The 19,222-nt window shown below is 45.4% G+C and overlaps 1 protein-coding gene across 1 annotated transcript; it reads left to right on the top strand.

The window, feature by feature from the left end:
* Window positions 1–242: 242 nt before the first annotated feature.
* KDELR2 (KDEL (Lys-Asp-Glu-Leu) endoplasmic reticulum protein retention receptor 2) lies at window positions 243–14,547 on the top strand. The gene is made up of 4 exons (XM_011996663.1): window positions 243–346; window positions 5,955–6,113; window positions 9,122–9,374; window positions 12,453–14,547. The coding sequence occupies exons 1-4, from the start codon at window positions 341–343 to the stop codon at window positions 12,485–12,487; spliced, it is 453 nt and encodes a 150-aa protein (XP_011852053.1). The 5' UTR covers window positions 243–340; the 3' UTR covers window positions 12,488–14,547.
* Window positions 14,548–19,222: the final 4,675 nt, after the last annotated feature.

Raw genomic sequence — 19,222 nt, 5'->3', positions numbered from 1 at the left:
CTTTCCTGTGGTCACCCTTTATAGTGAGACAGAAAAACCTGTTAGAGCCTCCCAAAAGGGGCATGTTTGGGAACGTTAAGGGATAGAAAAACTACAACTGCTCTTGTTCATTCAGAGCCCTCCCCAAACCTGGGCCTTTGACCCCACGCACCCCTCCTTCCCTGTCTGCACTCCATGTACAGTGTGATCCACAGGAATCCTAAAGCTCTGCAGGCCTTTCTAATACTTCCCTTCTGTTTCTCCAGGTATTTCTGGGAAAAGCCAGCTTCTGTTTGCACTGGTCTTCACAACTCGTTACCTGGATCTTTTTACTTCATTTATTTCATTGTATAACACATCTATGAAGGTATGGTATGCCATCCACTGGAGTGTATTTCATCTACAGTGCACAGGTCTATGGAAACTTAATTTATGTCAGCTGTATATTTTTAATTAAAATGCTCCAAAAATAATGTCTTAATATGCTGTTCTTGACTTTAAAACTTTCACACCACCTTGTACATATAACTGGGAATAAACGAGTTATCAGTAAGCATACATTTTTGGTTTCAAACAGTAGTTAATTAAAATACTTTGAAGTTAGAGCTTTTTTTATTTTAGGTTCCTTAAGTATGATAAATCTAAAGCTCTCGATAACTCTATAAGGAAGAGGCGTAACCATTATATTTTCAAGCCGTGGGAAATTACAGAGTCCCCAGAGAAATCCAGCAAGTTGGTACATAACAAGGAATGGAAGCAGGACTCCTAGTTGCAGTTTCTCATTTTGCTGCTGTGTGAGGAACTGTGTATAGGTTTCTACCTTTTTTCTTTTCCACTGAGTCAGTTTTTCTTAAACTGTTGTGTATGTGTCATTTTTATTACATTTGCCATGCTTAAATGATCTGTATGCCATCATTTACTTAGTAACATATTTTTTAAACCTTTCAACTTGTCCGAAGCATTAGTATCTATAACACCTTTGTTGTCTTTCTTGTATTTTTTTGAATTCACATTAAAACAAATGTATAACTATTAAAATTCAAAATGTTTGCACACCACCTAACACTTTGTGTACCTCTGGTGGTGCACACCCCATACTGGGGGAAGTTGTAGACTACGTGAGCTTCAGTTCTTTCGCACAGTGTTGAATTCATGCTTGTGAACACCTATAGAGCTGGGAACTGAGGATGTGGCAGAAAATAAGCAGAAGTTTCTATTCTGGTGTGGGAGAGTACACAGATCATAGCAGTACAAATGACTGCAATTTATGGTGGGTGCTACAAAGGAAAAGTATAAGAGACTGCGAACCTATGGGTATAAAAAAAATGAAACAGGCTAGGCACAGTAGCTCATGCCTGTAATCCCAGCAATTTGGGAGGCCAAGGTGGGTGGATTGCTTGAGCCAAGGAATCCGAGACCAGCCTGAGCAACATAGTGAGACCCCGTCTCTAAATATATATGTGTGTGTGTGTGTGTGTATATATATACACACATATATATATGCAAAAATTAGCCAGGCATGGTGGCATACTCCTGTAGTCCCAACTACTCGGGAGGGTGAAGTGGTATGATCGCTTGAACCCTGGCGGTTGAAGTTGCAGTGAGCCATAATCACACCACTGTACTCCAGCCTGGCAGCCTGGGTGACAGAGCAGGACCCTGTCTGAAAAACAAAACAAAACAAAACAGGGGCTCTCGGGATATGTAATAGGAGTCTGATTTCTTTCTTTCTTTCCTTCATTCTACAAATACTGAGCACCTGTGCACCAGGCACTATTCTAAGACATTTGGTTATTAGCACACCCAAGGAAGTAATATTTAAACTGAATCCTATTTGGTATGGCATCTAAACAACCTCCCCCCAACATTTTGTGTTCAGGAGCATTTTCATAAGCACTGTTGAAAGGAGACAAAGCAATATGTGAGTCTGGTCTTTACTAAAAAGCAAATTTGAGTCACTTATAATGGATTCTTCATTACCAAGTGATGGGAACCTAGTATTCAGGAAGTGAGCTTACTTAAAAATGGTTAGGAGCTGGGCGCGGTGGCTCACGCCTGTAATCCCAATACTTTGGGAGGCCGAGGCGGGTGGATCACGAGGTCAGGAGATCTAGACCATCCTGTGAATGGCGAAACCCCGTCTCTCCTAAAAATACAAAAAATTAGCCGGGCATGGTGGCGGGTCCCTGTAGTCCCATCTACTCGGCAGGCTGAGGCAGGAGAATGGCGTGAACCCGGGAGGTAGAGCTTGCAGTGAGCCGAGATTGCGCCACTGCACTCCAGCCTGGGTGACAAAGTGAGACTCCGTCTCAAAAAAAAAAAAAGGTTAGGTCCCCACTTGTCTAGGCAAGTTAAAACTTGAGATGTGTGAACAAGAATCCTCCCTCCCACTCAGGATGTCCAGGTTTCAGAGGAATCCATGCTTGCTTGGTTGTAGTTTGTAAGCACAATGTCCTGAAAGTCTGGCCTGAGACCTGAGGTGCTCGTGTCTTTTTACTTTAACTTCTATGTGCTGGTGAGAGGAGAGAAGCAGCTGTTCTTCTCCAGCTGCTGCTAAGGCCTTAGTGGAAATAACGTCCATCAAGTTTTTATTAACATTGAGCTGGCCGCAGGCTAGGTCCTGGTGAGAGGCCTGTCTGCTGTGAGCCTTGGCTGGATGTGCTGAGGGGGTTCAGTGCACGTGTAGATGGTATGTGTTTTGTTTATGCATGTAGATTTTGTTTTGTATTTATTCACATATGTGCACATATATTTTTGTGTGGAGAGAACTCCTGTAATAGTGTATTAATGTTCCTTGATTCCTTTTGGGGGTAGTTCTTTGGTATATGGGTATGAACAACAATTTTAATACCATGTTGACTATTTGCAAATATGAAGGGTCAGGGTCAGTTTAGTGTCTTCGTAGTTTTTTAAAAGCATATAAGGGCTTCATGACTGCTGTCAATTTCCTATTAAGTCATCTGCCTAGATGTTCTCACATTGTCTTTCCTGGGGAGAAGTAGTGCTAGGCAGGACAGCTAGCTCTCAGGTGTTTCTGTTCCTGGACTAAACCTGCTATTTGATCCTTAAACCTAATTTCTGCAGTCTGAGAGTTGATGTAATTTTAGAATATCAGACTTTTCTTTGGGGTCAGAGAAATACATGTTATTTGGCCTTTTTAAAAAAATTTTTGTATTTTTCGTAGAGACGGGGTTTCACCATGCTGGCCAGGCTGGTTTTGAACTCCTAACCTCAAATGATCCACTCACCTTGGCCTCCCAAAGTGCTGGGATTACAGGCGTGAGCTACTGTACTTGTACACCAGTTTCTTATAAAGTTAAACTTATGGCTGGTCATGGTGGCTCACGCCTGTAATCCCAGCACTTTGGGAGGCCGAGGTGGGTGGATCACGAGGTCAGGAAATCAAGACCATCCTGGCCAACATGATGAAATCCCGCTTCTACTAAAAATTAGCTGGGTGTGGCGGCGTGCGCCTGTAATCTCAGCTACTGGGGAGGCTGAGGCAGGAGAATTGCTTGAACCCGGGAAGTGGAGGTTGCAGTGAGCCGAGATTGCACCACTGCACTCCAGCCTGGCGACAGAGCAAGGCTCCGTCTCAAAAAAAAAAAGTTACACTTAACATATGACCCAGCAATCCGACCCCTAAGTACATACCCAAGAGAAGTGAAAACTTACATTCACACCAACACTTGTATGCAAATGTTCACAGCAGCTTTATCCACTGTCCTCCCAAATCAGAAACCACCTGTCCTTCAACTGGTGAGTGAATAAATAAACTGGTGCATCCATACAATGGACCACCAATGGACACAGCTATAAAAGGAACAAATTATTAACACTAGGCCGTCACTTAATGTCATTGGTAGGTTCTTGAAGTGAAACAACATACACTGAAGCCAGTTTTACCATAGGCTAATTGACATGAGTAAGAGTTAAGTTCCTACAGCATATTTCTGGTCCCAAAAACACCACCAGACTTTTAAATAAAGACCCAAAACAGGCTGGTGCAGTGGCTCACGCCTGTAATCCCAGCACTTTGGGAGGCCGAGGCGGGCGGATCACCTGAGGTCAGGAGTTCAAGACCAGCCTGACCAACATGGTGAAACCCTGTCTCTACTAAAAATATAAAAATTAACTGGGCGTGGTGGCGGGCGCTTGTGTTCCCAGCTACTTGGGAGGCTGAGGCACAAGAATCGCTTGAACCCGGGAGGTGGAGGTTGCAGTGAGCCGAGATCGCACAACTGCACTCCAGCCTGGGCGACAGAGTGAGAGTCTGTCTCAAAAAAAAAGGCCCAAAACAAATGTGAGCTATCAATTTTTTTTTTTTTTTTTTGAGACAGAGTCTCACTCTGTTGTCCAGGCTGGAGTGCAGTGGCGTGATCTCAGCTCACTGCAAGCTCCGCCTCCCACGTTCACACCATTCTTTTGCCTCAGCCTCCGAGTAGCTGGGACTACAGGCACCCGCCATCAAGCCCAGTTAATTTTTTGTATTTTTTTAATAGAGACGGGGTTTCACCGTGTTAGCCAGGATGGTCTGGATCTCCTGACCTCGTGATTCGCCCACCTCGGCCTCCCAGAGTGCTGGGATTACAGGCGTGAGCCACTGTGCCCAGCCAGTGTGAGCTATATATTTAAGAAAGATTAATAAAAGCAACATAATTATTTATCCAATTTTTAGTGAATCAGTGCGTGATGGTGGGTCATAGTGGTGGTGGGTTAAATCAAGAAGTATATGTTTGCAGGCTGGGTGCTGTGGCTCACGCCTGTAATCCCAGCACTCTGGGAAGCCGAGGTGGGCGGATCACGAGGTCAGGAGATCAAGACCATCCTGGCTAACACGGTGAAACCCCTCTCTACTAAAAAAATACTTAAAACTTAGCCGGGTGTGGTGGCGGGCGCTTGTAGTCCCAGCTATTCAGGAAGCTGAGGCAGGAGAAGGGCGTGAACCCAGGAGGTGGAGCTTGCAGTGAGCCCAGATCGCACCACTGCACTCCAGCCTAGGCGACAGAGTGAGACTCCATCTCAAAAAAAAAAAAAGTATATGTTTGCAAAGCAAAAATTATAAGGAGTACCTCCTACTACCATAAAGTTAAAAAACAATAACAATTATAGCAGGCTCACTGAGTGCTTTTGTACTACATTGTTTATTGTACGGTTGTATAATTATTGTATATTACTTTATGAATTTTTATTTTACCATAATTTGTATTCATTTTCCAACCCACTTCAGTTCAGGGTCCCAGGTGGCCAGAGCCTATCCCAGCAGCTCAGGTTCAAGAAGGGAACTTTCCCCCACTGCACAGGATGCCATTCCATCACAGGGCGTGCTCTCCCACACCCACACTCACACTAGGACAGTTCACATGCCAGTTCACCTAACAAGCACATCTTTGAGATGTAAGAGGAAACCATAGTATCTGGAGAAGACCCACGTGGACCCGGGGAGAGCGTGCGAACGCCATGTGGACAGTGGCCCCAGCCGGGAACCAGTTTCTTTTCTCATCAATGTTACAACGAAAGGATGTTATTGGCAGACCTGCTGTATACACAATAAGTTTGGCTGACTCTCAAATGCATTAGGCTAACTGAAGTTGGACTCAGAAGGCAACATACTATATGACTCCATTTATGTGGCATTGTAGAAAAGGCAAAACCACGGGCGAAGAACATAAGTGTGATTGCATTGCAGGAGGTGAAGGAAGCCTGGGGGAACTTGACTGCAAAGGGGCAGCATAGCAGAATTTTGGGGGTGATGGAACTGTTCTGTGTCCTAATTTTGGTGGTGGTTATGCCTCAGAACTGAACACCTCCAAAAAAGAGAATTTTACTATATATAAGTTTTAAAATTCCAAAAACAGGCTAAGGAAGAAAATCTTGCCTTTCCAAATACATGGGTAATAAAAAAAAAAAAATGCTGGGGGAGCTGGAACAGTCGCAAGGTATTGACACCTGGTATTTTTTTCTTTTGCTTGTAGGTTATCTACCTTGCCTGCTCCTATGCCACAGTGTACCTGATCTACCTGAAATTTAAGGCAACCTACGATGGAAATCACGATACCTTCCGAGTGGAGTTTCTGGTGGTCCCTGTGGGAGGCCTCTCCTTTTTAGTCAATCATGATTTCTCTCCTCTTGAGGTTAGTTTAAAAGGTTATTTAGGGCCAGGCGTGGTAGCTCATGCCTGTAATCCCAGCACTTTGGGAGGCCGAGGCAGAGTTCGGCCTCCACTTTGGGTGGGTCATGAGGTCAGGTGTTCGAGACCAGCCTGGCCAACATGGTGCAACACCATCTCCACTGAAAATACAGAAAATTAGCTGGGTGTGGTGTGCACATGCCTGTAATCTCAGTTACTCAGAAGACTGAGGCAGGAGAATCGCTTGAACCCAAGAGGTGGAGGTTGCAGTGAGCCGAGATCACGCCATTATACTCCAGCCTGGGTCACAGAGCAAGACTCTTGTCTTGGGGGAAAATAAAAAAGAGGTTATTTAGGGCTGTGCCTGGTGGCTCATGCCTATAATCCCAGCATTTTGGGAGGCCGAGGTGGGCAGATCACTTGAGGTCAGAGGTTCAGGCATTCAGCCTGGCCAACATAGTGAAACCCTGTCTCTATTAGAAATACAAAAATCAGGCATGCGCGGTGGCTTATGCCTGTAATCCCAGCACTTTGGGAGGCCGAGGCGGGCGGGTCACAAAGTCAGGGGATTGAGACCATCCTGGCTAACACAGTGAAACCCTGTCTCTACTAAAAATACAAAAAAATTAGCCGGGTGTGGTGGCGGGCGCCTGTAATCCCAGCTACTTGGGAGGCTGAGGCAGGACAATGGCATGAACCCAGAAGGTGGAGGTTGCAGTGAGCTGAGATCACACCAGTGTACTCCAGCCTGGATGACAGAGTGAGACTCCATCACAAAAAAAAAAAAGAGAAATACAAAAATTAGCTGGGTGTGGTGTTGTGCGCCTGTAATCCCAGCTACTTAGGAGGCTGAGGAAGGAGAATCACTTAAACCTGGGAGGTGGAAGTTGCAGTGAGCCAAGATTGAGCCACTGCACTCCAGCCTTGGCGACAGAGCGAGGCTCCATCTAAAGAAAAAAAGTTATTTAGTGGTCATTTCTGGTCATCTAGGTGAATGGACCTGTTTGCATGTTTGCAGATCATGTAGGTTTTCATGGGGTTTTTTGTTTTTATTTTCTGGTTTGGCAAACTCTAGTGCAATGTTCATGACTGGTGTAAAAAATCGTAGATGAGAATTAAGCACCCACATATTTGGGTGTCTGCTGACAGCTTACGGTCTGATTCATTTGAAATAGAAACTTGAAACTGTATTTCTTATCTTGACTTCTGTGGTACCAAACACAGCCCTGCCCGTACCAGTGTTGGAAGAACACAGTCTCCCTCCTGTAGCCCACATTTTGTTTCCTTTTCATGTACAGATGTGCACTGATGTTGTGTCTATTACCCTGCGTAGCAGCACTCTGCACCTCTTGCCTTTAGGAAAGGTGGTTTGTGGTGCCCCTAGCACTGTGCAGTGCACTGATCTGCTCCCGAGTACCTCTTCTTTTACCTCTTCTTTCCTTACTGAACAGGCAAATGGTGCTGCTCCACATCCTGGGACCGATCAAGTCACTGTGCTACTCTGAGTGTCTGATGGATGCTGGGAGCGCCTGGACTTTTTTTTTTTTTTGCGACGGAGTCTCGCTCTGTCACCCAGGCTGGAGTGCAGTGGCATGATCTCAGCTCACTGCAGCCTCTGCCTCCCGGGTTCAAGCAATTCTCCTGCCTCAGCCTCCCGCGTAGCTGGGATTACAGGTACCCGCCATCATGCCTGGCTAATTTTTGTATTTTTAGTAGAGACCAGGTTTCACCATGTTTTCCAGGCTGGTCTTGAACACCTGATCTCAGGTGATCCACCTGTCTAGGCCTCCCAAAGTGCTGGGATTACAGGCGTGAGCCACCACGCCCGACCATGCCTGGACTTTTAAAACACTCAAGGACCCTCTGAAAGTCCTTCTGTTATCATCATGAATAAAGTCATATGTTGGGCAGAGAATTTCCATAATTACAATTCTGACTTCTACCCCTTTGATTTAACCACACCGGAAAGCTTAAGGAATAAGAAAAATAGTAAAAATATTTCAGTAGTCTGGCAAGATCAGTCAGCGAGGAAAAACAGCAGCAAGGAAGTAGAAGGAACTTATCAATTATCAGTATTGTCAACCCTGGCGGAAAGCAGGGTTCATTTGGTATCCCAGATCTGGAGCAGGACAAGCTTGTCCAGGAGAAATGTCTGTATGTAGATTCATAGAAAATTGAGGCGGGAAAAATAAACCTGGAGAGACAGGGTGATGAAAATTCAAAGTGGTAGAGATGTCCAGGTTACCCAGCTTGTCACACTGGCAGTGCCCTGCCTCTTAAAGGTTGCTTAAGTTTCTGTGATTTATGCCAGGAGTCCTCAACCCCTGGGCCACTGACTGGTACCAGTTCATAGCCTGTGAGGAACCAGGCTGTCCAGGAGGAGATGAGCGGTGGGTGAGCAAGTGAAGCTTCATTGTATTTACAGCTGCTCCCCATCACTCACATTACCACCCAAGCTCCACCTCCTGTCAGATAAGTGGTGGCATTCAGTTCTCATAGGAGCGCGAGGCATTCAGTTCTCATAGGAGTACAAGGTCTATTGTGAACTGCACATGTGGGGGATCTAGGTTGCGTGCTCCTTACGAAAATCTAATGCCTGATGATCTGTCACTGTCTCCCATCACCCCCAGATGGGACCATCTAGTTGCAGGAAAACAAGCTCAGGCTCCCACTGATTCTGCATTATGATGAGCTATATAATTATTTCATTGTATATTATAGTAATAATAGAAATAAAGTGCACAATGATTGCAATGTGCTTGAATCATCCCGAAACCATCCATCCACCCTGCTGGTCTGTGGAAAAATTGTCTTCTATGAAACCAATCACTGGCGCCAAGAAGGTTGGGGACCACTGGGTTATGCAGTTGCCAAGTTGTTGTTCTGTTTTGGGCCGACATGCCCCACTCCCCACTCATCTTAAGCTGCTTTGTGGTAAAGCAAGCAAGAGCATTTCCTTTGAGCTTCTGGTGGGCAGTGGGTCCTGATGGAAGCTTGCCATTTCTCTTCTAGATCCTCTGGACCTTCTCCATCTACCTGGAGTCCGTGGCTATCCTTCCACAGCTCTTTATGATCAGCAAGACCGGGGAGGCCGAGACCATCACCACGCACTACTTGTTCTTCCTTGGCCTCTATCGTGCTTTGTATCTTGTCAACTGGATCTGGCGCTTTTACTTTGAGGGCTTCTTTGACCTCATTGCTGTGGTGGCCGGCGTAGTCCAGACCATCCTATACTGTGACTTCTTCTACTTGTACATTACAAAAGGTATGTTGGATGTGGCCTGCGTTGTTTCTAGAGTCACATGTTCTTTTAGGAGCGCCCTTGCCCGGTACTCTTCTAACCGGGCACTCTCTCATAAACTGGCTCCAGAGAAACACTTTTGTGATTGACCAGTAACATTCTGGATCAGGATGTTGTTTCTTTTTTTTTTGAGACAGAGTCTCACTGTCGCCCAGGCTGGAGTGCAGTGGCCGGATCTCAGCTCACTGCAAGCTCTGCCTCCCGGGTTTACGCCATTCTCCTGCCTCAGCCTCCCGAGTAGCTGGGACTACAGGCGCCCGCCACCTCGCCCGGCTAGTTTTTTGTATTTTTTAGTAGAGACGGGGTTTCACCGTGTTAGCCAGGATGGTCTCGATCTCCTGACCTCGTGATCCGCCCGTCTCGGCCTCCCAAAGTGCTGGGATTACAGGCTTGAGCCACCGCGCCCAGCCGATGTTGTCTTTTTAAATATAAGAATCCTTTTTCTTTTGCAATCACTTTTCCTAAAATGACACATTTTCACTAAAAAATTCATCTGGTGTTTCAGTAAACATAACACCAGATACCTCTCTGTGCATACACAGACACATGACTTAAACTGTACATGCTGTTCTATACACTGCTTTTATCCCACTCACATTTTTCATGTCACTAGAAATCTACAAAATTTTCAGTAGCCACAGAGTGTTTCATTATGTGCATGTACCATAATTTATTTACCCAGCCCCCTGTTCATGGCTGGTCAGGCTGTTACTGGTTTGCTGTTAAAATCCAGTCATTATATCAGCATCCTTGTTTTTTGCATTTGTATGAATATAGGACATGTGAACTTTACAAAAATTTGATGAAAGCTATCATACTTGTTCAGAAAAAAATAGCATATTTATGCCGGGTGCGGTGGCTCACGCCTGTAATCCCAGCACTTTGGGAAGCCAGGGTGGGCGGATCACGAGGTTAGGAGATCGAGATCATCCTGGCTAACACATGAAATCCTGTCTCTACTAAAAATACAAAAAAAATTAACCAAGCGTGGTGGCAGGCACCTGTAGTCCCAGTTACTCAGGAAGCTGAGGCAGGAGAATAGTGTGAACGCGGGAGGCAGAGCTTGCAGTGAGTCGAGATCGCGCTACTGCACTCCAGCCTGAGTGACAGAGCAAGACTGTCTCAAAAAAAAAAAAAGCATATTTATGCATATGCACCCAAATGCATGCATATAGTTTTGGGGGATTCAGGAACCTCTGAAACCCAACCACAGATCCCAGGCTAAAAATCCAACTATACAATAAAATTCCTAATGGTGGAATTGCTAGGTAAAAAGCATATATAGGTCGGGTGCGATGGCTCATGCCTGTAATCTCAGCACTTTGGGAGGCCGAGGCGGGTGGATCACCTGAGGTCAGGAGTTTGAGACCAGCCTGACCAACATGGTGAAACCCCAACTCTACTAAAAATACAAAATTAACTGGGTGTGGTGGCACATGCCTGTAATCCCAGCTACTCGGGAGGCTGAGGCAGGAAAATCTCTTGAACCAGGGAGGTGGAGGTTGCAGTGAGCTGATATCACGCCATTGCACTCCAGCCTGGGGAACAAGAGCAAAACTCTGTCTCAAAAAAAAAGAGCATATATATCTTATATCTTTCCTTTTTTTTTTTTCCCCTCCAGAGCGAGTCTTTCTCTCTCGCCCAGGCTAGAATGCAGTGGCTTGCTCTCGGCTCACTGCAACCTCTGCCTCCCAAGTTCAAGCGATTCTCCTGCCTCAGCCTCCCGAGTAGCTGAGATTACAGTCACACACCACCACACCTGGCTAGTTTTGTTTTGGTTTGAGATGGAGTCTCGCTCTGTCACCCAGGCTGGAGTGCAGTGGCACGATCTCGACTCACTGCAACCTCCACCTTGCAGGTTCAAGTGATTCTCTTGCCTTGGCCACCCTAGTAGCTGGGACTGCAGGCATGCACCACCACACCTCGGTCTCCCAGAGTACTGGGATTACAGGCGTGAGACACCGTGCCTAGCCCTTTTTTTTTTTTTTTTGAGACAGAGTTTTGCTCTTGTTGCCCAGGCTGGAATGCAGTGGTGCAATCTGGGCTCACTGCAACCTCCACCTCCCATGTTCAAGGGATTCTCCTGCCTCAGCCTCCTGAGTAGCTGGGATTACAGGCGCCCGCCACCACACCCAGCTAATTTTTATATTTTTAGTAGAGATGGAATTTCTCTATGTTGGTCAGGCTGGTCTCAAACTCCCACCCTCAGGTGATCCGCCCGCCTCAGCCTCCCCAAGTGCTGGGATGACAGGCGTAAGCCATTGTGCCCAGCCTAATTTTTGTATTTTTGGTAGAGATGGTTGCGCCCAGCCTAATTTTTGTATTTTTGGTAGAGATGGTGTTTCGCCATATTGGCCAGGCTGGTCTTGAACTCCTGACCTCAGGAGATCCGCCCACCTCTGCCTCCCAAAGTGATGGGATTATAGGTGTGAGCTCCCTCACCTAGCCATCTTTTGTGTTTTTTTTTTTTTTTAAAGAGACAGGGTCTCATGCTGTTACTCAGGCTGCAAGAATGCAGTGGTGTGATCCTTCCTCACTGCAGTCCCAAACTCCTGGGCTTAAGTGATCCTCCCTGCTCATCCTCCTGAGTAGCTGGGACTACAGATGCATGCCACCACACCTCTTTCATTTTAAAAAATCTTTTTATAGAGATGGGGTCGCTCTCACTTTTTTTGCCCAGGCTGGTCTTGAACTCCTAGCTTCAAGGGATCCTCCCACCCTGGCCTGCCAAAGTGCTGGGATTACAGGCATGAGCCTCTGCACCCGACCTTTATGTTTTAGTACCCAGAATTTCACAGGCCTCCCTACATAAGCTGTATTTTACTATATATTGATTAGGGTGAAAGTCATAGTAACAAAAAGCCACTATGAATTTAGTGGCACTTTCGATGAAATTTGTAGTTTTAAAATACAATTGCTTATTTCCTATACCTTACTATGTAGAATCTTGTGTGTGGGAGACTTCTAGGAATGGGAAGAAGGAAGCTAAGTTTGTCAATATCAGTAACCTTTTGTTTTCTTTTCTTCTCTTTGAAATTCTAGTACTCAAGGGAAAGAAGCTCAGTTTGCCAGCATAAGTGCCAAAGACCATCACCAGCATCTGTCCTTCAGGGTGCTCGGACAGAATTCTTACCACAGCAAAGGCATAAGATGCTTGATACGGAAAATCAGAAACTTAACTCTTTTGTTGCAGATAGTCATCAGTGGCTCTGTAAGAACGCAGAGGAAAAGAGCCAGAAGGTTTCTGTTTAATGCATCTTGCCTTATCTTTTTTTATTACTGTGTACAAAGATTTTTTTACACAAAGAAACTTAATGCTGTATTAATAAATTCAGTGTGTAGCTTCAATTGGGATAGTTTCAAAAGTGAAGATTTTGTGAGGAATAAGTGCAAACTTTTTTTTTAATTTTAAAAAATTCTTTGAAACTGTTGAGTCTTTGTGTCTGCAATGAAATTGTACTCCTTGACAGTTGGTAGATTATATATTCTTCCATCCCTCAAACTTGCATTCCACTATATTTATTTTTTGGCAAAAGATGAGCTGTATTTGTTTGAAATCTGAGACACTATGTTCAATTGGATGTATCTGTTCAAATTTATTCCCATGTGACGTGGAAGTCCTTCGTTGGATGTCACAACACTACATTTGAGGTTGGTAAGGATGACTTGGAGGTCCATGGTTTTCATTACCAACATTTTAAGATTCTGAATGTCGATGGAGTCTCACTGAAGAGTCACCAAAGGTGCCTGCCCTCTTCCTCTGCTGCGAAGTGTCAGTTGGAGACTGTCCCAAGGGTGCTGAAGAATCCAGCGGCAGGAGTTCTGGCTGCTTTCCATCTGAGTGTGGGATGGGAGGGGCATTCATGATCATTTGGATATAGGAATCTACTCCTCTGAGGAATGGAACACAAGTAGTTACCTGTCACTTTCATTTATAATTCCAAAAGATGACTACAACCATGTCCATGCTCAGATTCAAACAGTTTTCCATATCACTTTTGGGTGGTAAGATGATTTACAATTTTTTTTTTAATTGGCAGCACCACTAACCATTCCTTATATTCTTTTTTGTGTGGTTGGTTTTTTTCTTTTTATTTAACCCACAGCTGACATCATAGTTTCTTGTTTTGTTTTCCAGAGCTCTTGCATGACTTACGTTACCATCCTAAAAAACACTATATTAAACATAGAATAAATTGTCTTTTTTATGAATTAGGCTTTTTGAACATCCTATGTTGGGATGATTTTTTTTTTTTTTCAATTGGCAACAAAAGCTCTGTAGGGCTGCAAACATTTAAAGTCCACATAATCATCTGTAAGACATTATGTATTTTGTGGAAATACTAGAATTTTTTTCCTGATTTTGCCATTATATGGATTTGCTATTTTTTTATTAATGCAAAAGTATATGACTTTGTTTTTTATGTGATACACCATAAATATTAAAATGTTGAATACTAACAGTGCTGACGACAAGAAGGATGTAGTATTTTTGGTTTCTGCATTACAATGTCTTCTGGAGGAAGGGAGCAGGATGGGTTTCATTTGTATCTAGTGTGTGTCTTAACATCTTTCTAAATCAGCAGTGTAACTGCATAGTTTAACTTCGTGTCTGTGTGCCTCATTTTACTTTTCCCTCCTTGCCTCATGTTTTGGCTTTTGTGTATCAGAGCATCTTTCCTTGCAGCATCCTAGTCTTGCTTTAGTTTCTGTGGTCTCTTTTCATCCTCCTTAAGGATTCTGAGTGTGGAAGGAGGCTGGGAAGTCTAGTGCAGTAGGTGAGCAGACATCTTGCTGCCCAGCCCGGGGTGGGTGGGGCGCACACCTGTCTTTGTGCATGCAAATCCAACACACCTGGCGCATCCTCTGGAGAGCATGACGCACGGAAAGGTCTGGAAGCTCTGCATAGTGATGCCTTCTGCAGTCATCCTACCCAAGTAAAAGTAACTTTGGCTATGTTGTTACCACCGTTTTGGTCACCCAGGAGGACATCTTAGCAAGGGTGCCTGCGAGCAAGTGTGGGACTGGGCCTCATCCTTGCCGGCGTTGGAAACCAAGGCCTTGTATGCCATGCCTTATGAAGCACTGTTTCACAGTTACTTTCACTTCCCGAATAAAGGTTACCAGGTAATTAATATTTTTATTGAGGTGTTTATTTGTGTGTTTTTCAATGTAAGCATCATGAGAAATAAAGCAAAGTTCAGAGATTTGCCCCGTAACTGGTATGATAGGAAAAGCTGCTTTCCAGCCAGGCCTGGTGGCTCATGCCTATTATCACAGCACTTTGGGAGGCTAAGGCAGAAGGATCACTTGAGGACAGGAGTTTCAGACCAGCTGGACAACATAGCAATACCAAATCTCATTTAAAAAACTAGTAAAAGGCCAGGTACGGTGGCTCACGTCTGTAATCCCAGCACTTTGGGAGGCCGAGGTGGGCGGATCACGAGGTCAAGAGATCAAGACCATCCTGGCTAACACAGTGAAACCCTGTCTCTACTAACAATCCCTCCCCAAAAAATTAGCTGGGTGTGGCGGGTCCCTGTAGTCCCAGCTGCTCGGGAGGCTGAGGCAGGAGAATGGCATGAACCCGGGAGGCGGAACTTGCAGTGAGCTGAGATCGCGCCACTGCACTCCAGCCTGGGCGACAGAGCAAGACTCTGTCTCAAAAAAAAAAAAAAGTAAAAATGAAAATTTTTAAATAATAAAAGAAGAAAGGCTTCTGGCCATCGGCTCCTTAACAGAGACCAATCTTTTCCCCTGTCCAGTTCAATCACAAACTTCGAACAAGTTTCCCTGCTTCCTCACGCTCTGGCTAAGAGAAGAGCAGGTGGAGAAGTGGTTTTAATGGAGATCATAGTGGTTTATGAGAACCCTAAGTAAGAAAAGCACATGCTTTGGGCCCTGGCATGTGTTGCGGCTTGGCTCCCTCACTTGTACTCCCTGGCCCTGGACTTCACGTGAGCCTCATTGCCTCCAGTTACATAGGTAAACAGCCGGGGATGCTATTGCTGGCAAAGCTCATGGCCAGAGCTTGGTACACATACAATAATCATATTTGCCCCTCCTGACTTTCTGCTTAGTTTGAGACAGCCACTTCAAAAGCTGGTTGGAAACTGGTTCTGGCAGGAGTCCCTCTGACTCATTTGGTATAGGTCAGTTTTGCCAGAAGGTTCATAACCTTGTTAGACGCAGTGGCTCATGCCTGTAATCCCAGCACTTTGGGAGGCTGAGGTGGGCAGATCTCCTGAGGTCAGGAGTTTGAGACCAGCCTGGCCAACATGGTAAAACCCCCACTTCTAAAAATAAAAAAATAAGCCGAGTGTGGTGGCACACACCTGTAATCTCAGCTACTCAGGAGGCTGAGGCACAAGAATCACTTGAATCTGGGAGGCAGAGGATGGAGCTGCTGAGATCGCACCACTGCACCCCAGCCTGGGCAACAGTGAGACCCCATCGCAAAAAAAAGGAAGAAATTGATTCCTAGGTACCTCCCTAAAGCAGCCACCCATCTGAGGCTTGCTTGATTGGATCTGCGTGGGTTTTTTCTGTGTGCCTCTGTCCTCTAGTGGCCAGATGTGGAATTTCCAAAAACCAGAGCACTGCCCAGTACCACCCAGCCTTGGTCACAACTATCTGGGTTAACTGGAATCTGTAGCCTGGAATCTGCTGGAAGTGCTGTGGGTGTTTCTCTAGTTTTGAAACAATTCCTTTTGTCCCTGCACTTTAAAAGCCATTTGCAGCATAACACAGTACATATCCTTTTAAGCAATGACAAGGGTACTTTTTTACAATACTGAAATAAAAGACTGTCCTAGTTTCACCTTGGGCACTTAAAAGGTGAGAGTCACCAGGCGTGGTGGCTGACGTCTGTAATCCCAACACTTTGGGAGGCCGAGGTGGGTGGATCACCTGAGGTCAGGAGCTCAAGACCAGCCTGGCCAACATGGTAAAACCTCGTCTCTACTAAAAATACCAAAATTAGCCAGGCGTGGTGGTGCACACCTGTAATCCCAGCTACTTGGGAGGCTGAGGCAGGAGAAGCACTTGAACCCAGGAGGCGGAGGTTGCAGTGAGCCGAGATCCCACCACTGCACTCCAGCCTGGGTGACAGAGTCGAGACTCAGTCTCAAAAAAAATAAAATAAAATAAAATAAAAAAAAAAACTGTCAAGAAAAATACTCTGTAATTTGCAAATTCTGAAATGTAAAGAAGAATATTAAGGTATTTTATTTTTCCCCAAAATTCATAATGGGATAAATAAATATGGCAGGATGTTATTCTGTGTTAAATCTACACAGTGGGCCCTTAAGTGTCAGGCATCTTCTCTGTATCTGAAATATTTCCATCATTTCAAAAAAGTCCTTATGAGTCACTTTTGCAAGACCTGTGCTTTGATCTGGATAGTTCACCTGGGAAATAACAGTTTGTTAAGGATCTTTTTTTTTTTTTTTTTTTTTTTTGAGACAGAGCCTCGTTTTGTGGCCCAGGCTGGAGTGCAGTGGTGGAATCTCGGCTCACTGCAACCTCCGCCTCCCGGGTTCAAGTGATTCTCCTGCCTCAGCCTCCCAAGTAGCTGGGATTACAGGCGCGTACTACCATGCCCGGCTAATTTTTTGTATTTTTAGTAGAGGCAGGGTTTCACTGCGTTAGCCAGGATGGTCTCGATCTCCTGACCTCGTGATCTGCCTGCCTCGGCCTCCCAAAGTGCTGGGATTACAGGTGTCAACCACCACGCCCAGCTGAAATTTTACTTCTTAAGAAAATTTGTGGGCCGGGCGCGGTGGCTCAAGCCTGTAATCCCAGCACTTTGGGAGGCCGAGACGGGCGGATCACGAGGTCAGGAGATCGAGACCATCCTGGCTAACACAGTGAAACCCCATTTCTACTAAAAAAAATACAAAAAACTAGCCGGGCGAGGTGGCGGGCGCCTGTAGTCCCAGCTACTCGGGAGGCTGAGGCAGGAGAATGGCGTAAACCGGGAGACGGAGCTTGCAGTGAGCTGAGATCCGGCCACAGCACGCCAGCCTGGGCGACAGAGCGAGACTCCGTCTCAAAAAAAAAAAAGAAAATTTGTGGGCTGGGCGCAGTGGGTCACACCTGTAATCCCTACACTTTGAGAGGCTGAAGAGGGTGGATCACTTGAGGCCAGGAGTTCCAGACCAGCCTGAAACTGGACATGGTGAAACCTCGTCTCTACTAAAAATACAAAAATTAGCCAGGCGTGGTGGTGTGCGTTTGTAATCCCAGCTACTTAGGAGGCTGAGGCACGAGAATTGCTTGAACCCAGGAGCCGGAGGTTGCAGTGAGTGGAGATTGCACCACTGTACTCCAGCCTGGGGTACAGAGGGAGCCTCTGAAAAAAAAAAAAAAAGAGGAGAAAAGAAGAGAAAAGAGAGAAAGAGAAAGGAAAAAAAAGAAACAAAAAATTGTGGCTCATGCCTGTAATCCTAGCACTTTGGGGGGCTTGAGGCCAGGAGTTCAAGACTAGGCTGGGCAACATGGCGAAACCCAGTCTCTACTAAAAATGCAAAAAAATTAGCCAGACGTGGTGGCGGGTGCCTGTAGTCCCAGTTACTCAGGTGGCCGAGGTGGGAGGATTGCTTGAGCCTGGGAGGTGGAGGCTGCAGTGAGCCAAGATCACACCACTGCACTCTAGCCTGTGGGACAGAACAAAATCCTGTCTCAAAAATAAAATAAAATAAAATTTGTATAATACCAGTTTCCCAAAAGGTATCTCTTTGAAATTAAATTGTTTTGTAGATTTTTGTTATTGTTTGTAACATTAAGTTCACAATACCTTTACTTATACTAACAAAAGTTTATGTAGAAACATTATCTTATTGCTAAGCTATACAAATCCTGTTTTTAAAAGAACTATTACTTTTAAGAATTTGACAGGCATGAGGCTGGGCACGGTGGCTCATGCCTGTAATCCCAGCACTTTGGGAGGCCGAAGCAGGCAGATCACCAGAGATCAGGAGTTTGAGACCAGCCTGTCAAACATGATGAAACTCCGTTTCTACTAAAAAAGAAAAAAAAAAAAAAAATTAGCTGGACGTGGTGGTGCACGCCTGTAATCCCAGTTACTCGGGAGGCTGAGGTCGGAGAATCGTTTGAACCGGAAGGCAGAGGTTGCAGTGAGCCGTGATTGCACCACTGCACTCCAACCTGGGTGACAGAGTGAGACTCCATCTCAAAAAAAACAAAAAAAACAAAAAAACAAAAAACAAAAAAGGATTTGGCAGGCATGGTAGCTCACACCTGTAATCCTGGCACTTTGGGAGGGCGAGGTGAGTGAATTGCTTGAGCTCAGGAATTTGAGACCAGCCTGGGCAACATGGCAAAACCCCATCTCTACAAAAAATACAAAAATTAGCCAGGTGTCGTGCGTGCACCTGTAGTCCCAGCTACTTAGGAGACTGAGGCAGGAGGATCACTTGAACCTTGGGAGGTCGAGGCTGCAGTGAGCCAAGATTGGGCCACTGTGTTCCAGTGTGGATGACAAACTAAGACCCTGTCTAAAAAAAAAAAAAAAAAGGCCAGTAGCAGTGGCTTACACCTGTAATCCCAGCACTTTGGGGGGCGAAGGCAGGCAGATTATAAGGTCTAGAGTTCGAGACTACCCCAGCCAACATAGTGAAAACCTGTCTCTACTAAAAATACAAAAAATAAGCCGGGCATGGTGACACACACCTGTAGTCCCAGCTACTCAGGGAGGCTGAGGCAAGAGAATCACTTGAACCTGGGAGGCAGAGGTTTCAGTGAGCTGAGATCTGCCACTGCATTCCAGCCTGGGGAACAGAGCGAGACTC

This window comes from Mandrillus leucophaeus, unplaced genomic scaffold (assembly GCF_000951045.1).
Source record: "Mandrillus leucophaeus isolate KB7577 unplaced genomic scaffold, Mleu.le_1.0 Scaffold521, whole genome shotgun sequence".
Taxonomy (NCBI): Eukaryota; Metazoa; Chordata; class Mammalia; order Primates; family Cercopithecidae; genus Mandrillus; species Mandrillus leucophaeus.
Note: the sequence above shows the minus strand (reverse complement) of the source record. Positions and strands in the feature narration are given on the sequence as shown.

Bases quoted from the DNA above. Each gene is read 5' to 3' on its own strand.
- KDELR2 (XM_011996663.1), top strand. The intron at 6,114-9,121 runs GTTAGTTTAAAA...TTTCTCTTCTAG, and splicing joins ATGATTTCTCTCCTCTTGAG to ATCCTCTGGACCTTCTCCAT. The intron at 9,375-12,452 runs GTATGTTGGATG...TTGAAATTCTAG, and splicing joins CTACTTGTACATTACAAAAG to TACTCAAGGGAAAGAAGCTC.